The 9,610-nt window shown below is 47.4% G+C and overlaps 1 protein-coding gene and 1 pseudogene across 4 annotated transcripts in view; both read right to left on the bottom strand.

Moving 5' to 3' along the window:
- Positions 1–1,861: 1,861 nt before the first annotated feature.
- LOC104871059 lies at positions 1,862–3,925 on the bottom strand (annotated as a pseudogene).
- A 3,226-nt stretch (positions 3,926–7,151) lies between these two features.
- Positions 7,152–9,610, bottom strand: part of LOC104872971 (RNA polymerase II subunit A C-terminal domain phosphatase) — a 52,818-nt gene continuing 50,359 nt past the window's right edge. For 3 of the 4 annotated variants that reach the window (XM_033757343.1, XM_033757344.1, XM_033757346.1), the window contains one exon: positions 7,613–7,734. In XM_033757343.1, the coding sequence (XP_033613234.1) occupies positions 7,693–7,734 (42 nt within the window). In that variant the 3' untranslated portion in view covers positions 7,613–7,692. Of the gene's footprint in view, positions 7,735–9,610 lie in introns of all 4 variants that reach the window. The other variant, XM_033757345.1, reaches the window with a different exon arrangement.

Raw genomic sequence — 9,610 nt, 5'->3', positions numbered from 1 at the left:
TCTTATTTAACCACAGCAACAAATTTTCCCCCTCTTCCAGTACTGGTGTTTTACGCTTGGTTAACATTTTTACTCCTTTTGCCACATCAGCTCATGGCACCTTTATTCTTCAAAATAGTTTGAGATTGTCAACTTTGCCCCCTTGTACTCTGAGGCCAGAAAAGTCATGAGAATATGCTCAGGCTTTTCTACAATTTCCTTCTTCAATTCAACGGTTATTTTCTCCGAAAGCTTCTTACCATTCTCACTCTGCACATTCCAGTCATCTCCATGACCACTCTGCACACTGGGGTTACTCTCACTGCCGCTCTGCACGTTCCTGTCACCTTCATTATTGCCCTGCACTTTCTTGGGAGCCACGCTGGATTGAACAGTACTGTGCAGTACTGTATGTGCCGAAACTCATCCGAAAAGCTTCACAGAAAGTGTCGGTCTGACTGCAATCTTGATTAGAGGAAGCCACCACCACTTGCCAGGGCAGAGAAGTTGGTTGCATCCACGTCTGTATGGGGAAGGTGGCCTCAGTCATGTTTTTCACATGATGTGGAGTTCTCGAATGGAATCACGTTTTGCTGAATGCTTCTGTCTGTGAACCAAATTGTTTGGCAACAGAAGTGTTTGCGAACCAAAGTATCACTGCACTTTACAGAAGGAAAATGATACGGGTCAGAAACTCAAGATATGGAGAGAGACGATGAGTGCTGAAGAAGGAATAAGTGAAATAAAGGAAAAATTTTTATTTTCCTTAATTTACCTAACAGATAAGTTTGTTCATCAGCATCAAAATACACAAGGCGAAACCAACGGAACTTTGAGAAAGACAAAAATTCGTGTCAGAGTTGAAGACTGTCTCACTATCAGAAATGCAGATCCAGCAGGCAGAAAACCAGTACAGACATAGGCAGATTCAGCACCATCACCTGGACATCTACAGACCACCTCGTCCACCAGCAGAATGCACGTTCTTCTCAAGCTCATGTGGACTGTTTTCCAAGAGGAACATCATTCTGGGCCATAAATCACATCTTCAGTTTAAAAGAACAGAAATAAACCTACGCTCAGAGCATAATGGAATTAAGTCAGAAATCACTAAGAGAAAGACAACTTGGAAATTGCCGAATACTAAGAGATTAAATTATTTATATATATATATATCTATCTAAATAACAATCTGTCAAAAGAGGAATGAAAAGTATTTCAGCGAAATGAAAAAAGGAACTTATCAAAATTTGTAAGATGCAACAAAAGCAGTGCTTAGAGGGAAATGTATAGCATTGAATACACACTGCATTTTATTTTATTTTATTGATTTTTTTTTTTTTTTTGCTAGAGGGCTTTTTAATGTTTCCTTGCTGCTTTAACAATATGAGAAAATACACAGTTTAGAGCTGGAACTGACCTGGACTGGTGCCGAGGTCCACTCATGGGGCAGGATAGATCTGTGATTCCACCGCTGAGGGAGCTAAGCTTCCAGAAATGGCCGCACAAGTCAGGAGCCAGGTTAGTGTCTCAGAGTCAGGGTCCTGCCAGGTCCACCACCCCTTGATGGCCAGGACCCCTAGTACTGTAGTTAGTTCTCTCTTCCCCTCTTCCTTCTGACCAAGCAGCGTCAGAACCCGTCAGCCTATTCCCAGGACGGAAAAATAATCAGTGTCACCCCTGGGGCTCATACCCCAGCCTCTACTCAATCTCCTGGGTAGAGAGTTTCAGAGGAAGGAGCAAAACCCAAATTTCAGAAAAACAACTCCTTAGCAGAAGAATGTTCCAAATATTGCATGGGCTATACTAATTCTAATTTACCCGAAATTCAAATTTATTTCAGCTTTCTGGTTTTTGTTTAGTGCATTTTTTGCTAAGTCTGTCAACCCTCACCTGGGGCCCAGGCCTCCACAGTGGGGGAGGGTCTGAGAAAGGAAGGGAAATGTTCCACACAGGGCGAGAGTCCAAACACAGCCACCACCCATGATATATTATTTTTTAATAATCATGTTGCAGAAGTCTACACTGGCCTCCTGCAGCTGTTAAAAGAATGCATCCGCCACCACAGTTCAGGTTAGGCTGGTTTCTCTGACACAGGAGTTGCCCAGTCAGAGAATACTAACAGTCACTGTAGCTTCCAAGAGGAGGGGACCTGGTATAAAGGTTTTCTAAAAGGATTCCATTCTATTTAACACTGTCCCAAATATTGCTCTATAAGGATTTAAACATAATAATAACAAAGAACAAACACACCCACAGGGCGCGGCCCCAGCCCTGTTCCTCGTGTTATGTGGGAAGGGCCCCTCCTTGGAAACTCATCCGTCACCATCCTGTCCTCTCCTCTGCAAGGGCCTGTGTTTAGTGTCTGGTTCACAGCTGGTCCCCTGCTCCAGTCTATCTCCCAGGGGCTCAGGCTGCTGGAGCAGGAGCCAAGAAAGGAGCTGGAGGGGATCGGGTGAGAGATCACCCCCTTCCTCCTGCTGTGCACACCTGCTTGGGGTCACAGCAGGAACACCAGGAGAGAAAGGGGAGAGCCAACAGTTCTGGCCATGGAGTAAGCTACCTCTGGCTACCTGCAAAGGGTGCCCAAGGCAGGCACTCAGGGTAATATGTGGTGTCCATTTTGGGCCAGAGCGGAGAAAGAGGAGGCCAAGAAGAAAAGAAATTCCTGCTCGGAGAACACAGTCTGGATCCACGCCGTTGCGCAGAGCAGGTGTGTGCACCTAGGCCAGCTCCCCAAATCCTGAGCCCCTCACCCACTAGGTCCTAGGCTGCCTCTTGCACAGTAAGGTCAAAGGTCACAGGGGTGGGAGCAGGGATAAGATACAGCTCAGAGCTCCAGCTGCTTTCTGACCACCTCATTTCGGATCTCATCTTCCTCCTCCTTGTCCATGAACTCCTTGTCAGGCTGCCTCAGGACAGTGGCCTGGGCTCTGTCCGGCCTCCAGAAGGCCAGGCTGTGCTCCTCCAGGACACCCAGTGTGGAGCAGGAGAGGGAGCTGCTTTCTCTCGTGGTGGGGCTGCCTACATGGCAGGCTGAGACGGGGCTGGCAGCTGCTGCTGCCCACCCCTTCTCCTCCAGAGCGTGGGAGGTCCTCGCCAAAGGGGGAGCCTGGGTGACCCTGCCAGAGGTCCTCATCCACGTGGTAAGTGCCACCATCCGCCTCAGGGTCCCACTCCTTCTTGTCCATGATATGAGGAAATCGCCCAGCATGGAGGGCCCAAGGTCATTGTGAAAGAACATGATGGACGCCTCATGCTTCAGCCCATAGCTGGCCTTGGGCACAATGGGCAGATCTGTCAGGTCCCCAAAGGCCTGCTTGTCAAGGAGGGGGTCCAGGGAGTGGGGACCCATGGCCCCATTTGGCAGGGCCCCAGCTCCCCGGCACCGGCCTCCTCCTGATGCCATTCCCAGCGCCCAACTTCTTCACAGCACTGGATGACAGGCTCTTGGGAAGCTTGCTGGAGCCCTTCTCTGAGGTCTCTTTATCGTTGAGCTGCAGCAGGGACATGGCATTCTTGACAAAGAGTGTTAAGTCCTGAAGGGAGCCCAGCATATCTCTCTGCCCCCAGTCCCCCAGGTCAGGACTGTGACTGCTTGTGACCCTGGAACTTCTGGGGCAGGAGGCTGTGTTTAGAAGACGAAGAAGAGAAAGTCTGTTCATCCAGGGACTTACAGTCAGGGTCACCTGCCTTGCTGTTGAGGAAAGAGGTGTCCCCAAAGGTACCCCAGCCCGGCCCACATGCATGGTGTGGTGGAAGTCACCCAGAGGAGCACTGATTGTCTCTGTGAGGTTCACATGGGAACGGCACTTGGAGTGCACGAGCTGGACGCCAGCTGCTTGAGAATTGGTATCTTGCTGGCTGGGAGGGGAGTAGACCCTCCAAGGTGGCGGGCAGGTCTGGGGTCATATTTGAAGTCCAAGTCCAGTGGGTGAAGGTCACACCAGGGAGATCACAGGGCTCAGTCACCAAAGTCCCAGGTGTGGGGTTGGCGAGGCCATGCACTCCCTCTGTGGGCTCGGTGCCCTGGCTTGGCCAGCAGCCCATGTCAGCATGGCCCTCCAGATATCTCAGGGCTTGGGCTCTATACACTGTGTTTTAAAGCTTAAATTTAAGGTCACACCTTAGGAAACTAGAACGAATCAGTTCAAAGTAACTAGATGGAATAATAAAAATTAGAGCAGAAATCAATGAAATTAAAAACAGGAAATGAATAAAGAAAAACAAATGAAACAAAAAGCTGATTCTCTGAAGAGAAAAAATTGATAAGCCTCCATCCATGCAAATTATGAAAAGAAGGTGGGGACATCACTCCAATCCCATGGTCATTAAAAGAACAAAGGAATATGGTGAGCAACTCTATGCCCAGGCTTGAAAACTTACATGAAATGGACGCTCACACAATTGCCAGGATGCAGAATAAGAAACAATCAAGAGTACCTGGCCCAGATGGTTTCTCACTGGTGGACAAATATTTAAAGAAATTGCACCAATTCTCTACAATTTGTTCTGCAATTGTGCACCCTGGCATTTATCACAAAACCTACACATGGATGTTAAGAGCAGTTTTTGTTTGTTTTTTATAATTGCCGAAACCTGGACAACCTAGATGTTCTTTAGGAGGTGAATGGATAAATCAGCTGAGGACCATCCAGATGATAAAATACCAGTGCTAAGAAGAATGAGCTATCATGCCATGAAGAACGTACGTGCATTTTAGTAAGTGAAAAAAGTCAGTCTTGAAATACTACACATTTATGATACCAATTGCATGCCTTTCTGGTAAAGACAAAACTAGGAGGACAGTAAAAGGACAAGTGCTTTCAGGGGCTAGAGGTCAGGGACACATGGGTGGGACACAGAATGTTAAGGTAGTGAAATGATTTGGCATGACACTGTCATGGTGGGTACTTTACACACGTATCGAAGCCCACAACTGTACAACTCCCAGTCCCTGGATGGGAGTCTGTGGAGCCCCATGGCCCTGCCTCCTATCTGCACCGACCGCAGCAGTGCATGCGAAGATCAGCACTCCCGGTGTTCTGAAAACTTAGCATGAAAAGCTCTGGGTATGAAATCTATTCCTGTTGTTATATGAAACGTCAATATTCCATTTCCTAAACAAGAGAGAAAAAAAGAATTCTTCATTAAACTTTAGTTACAGACTTTCAAGTTCTGGAAATAATCTATAAAGTTTATTACCTATTTATGTAGTGTTCTCTTGTCAGATTTTTTATTACAAATTTCCTTCTAGCCATTTTAGGCCTAAGACTTGACAGAGAAGTTATGCTCAGGAAGCAAGTTCAGGTTTCCTGTTATTTTTTCCTAGAAGAGACTTTATTTGGAATAGTTGCACAGATTCAATATTTAACATTTCCCTCAAAAATCCAGTAGCTCTTTGCATGACGCAGAGAGTATGTTCTGAACTTGGGCCACAGAGCCATTCCAGGCCCTCGTGTAGGATGTCTGTAGCTCCTCGGACCATCACAATTGTGCAGGAACAGTAGGAAGGGGAGGCTCAGTGTCCCCAAGGTCAGGGAACTACTGGGCAGCTGAGCATGGGAGCTACCCCACAGGGTCATGAGAACACATGGCTGATCCTGTCAGAGGCAGAAGCTGCAGATGGCCTGGGGTCTTCTAACACCTAGCTTCCCGCCTGCCCAGCCACTCCCCTAGATGCTGGGTAAAGCGGGCCGAACAGGCAGGCAGGGCAAGTCCCCTTTAAGTGACTGGTGTAGATGTGCCCCATGCTAGGTCCTACCTCAAACACAAGGGCAGAGGGTGGAGAACAGATGTACATCAGGGGGCCCAGTTGGCCCCTCCCGGTGCCCAGCGTGTGTGATAATCCCACTGCTCCTATGTGCAGGAGGGAAGGCCCAGCCTCTCTTCACTCATCTCGAAAGACAGGGGTCTGGGTTCGCTATGTTAAAATACTTTTCAGTGGGGTCACACAGAAATGGTAGAGATGTATCACTAACATCAGCGAAGACACCACTGAGCAGATGACCAGGTGAGGCGGACCACTGTGGGGCTGTGCCCAGGACCCTGCTGGCAATTGGCAGTGGTGGCCAATCTGTCTTGGGTATGGTCCCCTGGCTGCAGTCCTGCAGTGATGTCTTTAAGAAATACTCACACAGGGCTAGGGATTTAGTTCAGTGGTGCCGCTGTCTGCTTTGACAGAGCAAGGTCCCCCAGTTCGATCCCAGGTACAAAAACAAAAAACAAACAAACAAAAAACCCCAAAAGCTCACCCTGGCTTCAGTACCAGACCTGTGATTGTCTTCCACACAGGACAGGCCCTGGTCATTGGCCATGGCTGCATGGACCCATGTGGGCTCTGGATTTCTCCCTTTACACTCCAAAGCTTAGCAGGGACCAGGCTCTGAAGAGGTGGTAGGTGCCACTAAGGCCCAAGATCTCAGAGTATGATGTGAAGACAGAACCCACCATGGGTGGCCCGTGAGCCAGACCTTGAATGATTTTAGTGGCAGCCATGTCAAAGGTCTGGTGGATGTGTAGCTGGATTAACTCACTCCAACTACAGGCAGGAGGTTCTGGTCAGAGCTGTTTCCTGAGTTAACTTTTTGTTACTCTAATAATCAAAAGTAACAATGACTCTTGGTATTCTTCATGTTTTGTTGCCAGCTTTAAAAAATTTTTCCCACGTAACAGAGTAACAGTCATGGAGCGGCTTAAGAGAGTAAGTTCAACTAGTTGTTTTGTTTAGACTTCTAAGGCACTGCTAACTCTTCATAGCTTCTTAGTGTGCTATGTTTCCTGTTTTTTAAATTTTGACAAGAAACTGGCTGAGAGATGGTCACCCTCATTCCCAACAAGGCATCCATCAGACAAGCGGAGGAGAAAACTGGAGAAAGGGTCCTTCTAACTACCCCACTGCACCCCAAGAGAACATGCAAAGGGACTTTTATTAAATGAAAGAAAAATCTGTTTTATGGGTCAAATATGAAATAGATATACAAAAACTTTACAGCAGATCTCTCCAAGAAGTGTAAGGCCACCCAAGAAGAGGGAAGCCCCCCTTCATCAAAACACGCATGATGGGAGGATATGGCCACTGGCAGCACCTGTGCTGGGGCCCTTGGTCACCTGTGTGTCCTCTGAGGGACATGGAGTCAGCTGGAGGCTCACAGGTTGTCTGTAGCTCTTGCTGTTCTGTACACATGTACATGGCTGTGTCATTTAAACATCCTTCAGAACTTCAGCTTCAGCTGTGAAGCAGCAAGACAAGATGCCAGGTTCTCGCTACATCATTCTGAGTCTTACTGGCGCTCCCAGAGTCTTCACCCGAAAGAATATACTGTGGTATTTAAAGGGATCCCCCAAAGGAAAATAACCCTTACTATGTGACAAGAAACCACAAAAATCCAGTCTCAACTACATGCGAGGCTCTGCTGAGCTCTTTGGCATAGCACACCGATTCCCATAATGCTCTGTCACTTAAAAAAGTAGACTTTCCTATAGTAAAACCTCTTAAAAACACCTGTTTCTGCAAAATAATGTGCTTTTGTGTGCGGAGCTCTAGAAAATACAAGTCTTTGTGGAGAAAGGGGACCAAGGGCTGGCACAGGGCACGTGAAGTGGAACCGAAGTCACATAAGGTCATTCAGCTCGGCCTCCAGTGCTGCTGCCATCTCATCTGCCTCAGAGCTGCTGCCCTCCTCGTCTTCATTGCTGGACTCCTTGCTGGACTCACTGGCAGCATCCTCGTCGTTCAGCTTCCTCTTGTGGCCTCTGAGGAGAAAAGAGAAGCAGCACTGCTGTGAAACACTGGCGGCAGGGTAGGCAAATTCCCAGCACACTGCTGTCACTTAGTGATCTGAATTTGCAAAGAGTCCTCTCTGGCCTCAGGGCAAGAGACAACTATGATTCCCAGTCAGGAACACATGCTCGGCCACTGGAGCCGGGGACCACATCCCTCTGCCCTTCCCGGTCCAGTTCTGGGTGTGAAGATGGCAAAAGTAGAGAGGTCCAACGATGGTGTTGGAAACCACGTCAAACCTTGGCCATGCACCATGACAGTGCAGCCCCACTTCCCTGGAGCTCTCCCACCTTTCTCCAAGAGATTTCCAAGTAGATAAGAAATGTGTGTAAAACTAGCAGTCACTGAAAAAGGAACCTAGGACTGCCTTGCAGGCGCAAGGGCCCAAGTTCGATCCCCGGTACCAAAAAAGGGAATGTAGGTCTGGAGATAGGCATAGGTCCAAAGTTCAATCCCTGGTACCCACCTCCCCCCCAAAAGAAAAGAAAGAAGCCTAAAGACCAGAATAAGAGGTTAGTGATTTTTCATTACACAGACCCCTTGCTGTACTCATAGTACAGTGAATACAGTAGGGACAGACATAATAGTTCTTTGGATGGCCAACTCAAGGGTAACCAGAAGAGATTAAGGGTAATTTCCCACACCCCCAGGCCTTGTGTGCTGGGCTGCCAGCTGTCCCATGCCCTGGACACCTATGTGAGAGGAATTTTGAGCTTTCATCTATAGCCTTGGACCTCTGGCCCGATGACATCTTATAGAAATTATGCATTCTATTAGTCTAAGTTTAAATAAATATATCATTTTTATGTCAACCAGAGTGAGTAATATTGTCTACTAAGGAAAGAGGTTTATAGTTAAGTTTTTTTCCTTATATAAAAATGAAGGGTTGGGTCAAAACTAATATGGAAAGTAGAATTCCTCACATTAGAGTCTGAAAATGAAGATTACAAAGAATGCATGAAAAAATGGTGAGGGCTGGGGATTTAGCTCAGTGGTGCCACCACCCACCTCAAAAGCACAAGGACCTGAGTTTGATCCCCAGTACCAAAAAAAAAAAAAAGGTGGAAGTAGAATTTAATCCCTCCCCCTCCCATTAAAAGGAGGTACAAAGGGCGTTCCTGAGCAGAGATTCTTGATGGAAACCATGACAAAGTAACCACTGTGGCAGGGCTGGGGCATCTCAGCAAGGATGGGTCAGAGGTCCTTGGAGACACTGTGGGTGTCTCTGACCTCACCTCAAGTTTCCTCAAAAGGCACACTGGCCTTTAGGAGCAGTGCTGCACAAGGCATAGTGGCTGCCACCATTCTGGAATCTGCCCCTGGTTCTGTTCTGGGCTCTTATCCTGGAGGGAGATGAGGACTTGAAGGTGCAGAGCCCCCAGTGTGGCTGCCCATGACACACTTTGACCCCTGTAGTACAGTGTCTGTCCTGCACACAGCATGCTTGTCCATGTACTTGCGCCCTGCCACTCCAGGGTGGTGTCAATCATCAGACACAGCAGCATGGAAGAGTCACAGTTATGTCCACAACTGTGGACTTCATATCCCATGAGGTGGTGTCAGCTTTTTGTTCAGTCTTTGCCATTCTAGCTAGTATATACTAGAACCTCACCATGGCTTTGATTCCTATTTGTCTGGTGACTAATGTTGCATCTCTGCCTGTGTTTTTATTAGGTCAAGTATTCTCTCTGTTCACTTCTGACAGCTCTTTACATATGGTAGATATCAGTTCTTTTCAGATGTGTGCTTGTGCATTTTCCTCATAGTTTGTGGGTTGTCTTTTCATTCTCTTCAGTATCTTATTTAAAGCAAAAGTTACCTTTGGTTTCAAGGCCAATACTTTTAGTA

The sequence above is a fragment of the Fukomys damarensis genome, unplaced genomic scaffold (genome assembly GCF_012274545.1).
Source record: "Fukomys damarensis isolate Sample0158 unplaced genomic scaffold, DMR_v1.0_HiC HiC_scaffold_30, whole genome shotgun sequence".
NCBI classification, from domain to species: Eukaryota; Metazoa; Chordata; class Mammalia; order Rodentia; family Bathyergidae; genus Fukomys; species Fukomys damarensis.
The sequence above is the reverse complement of the archived record's forward strand: the minus strand, read 5'-3'. Positions and strand labels throughout refer to the sequence as shown.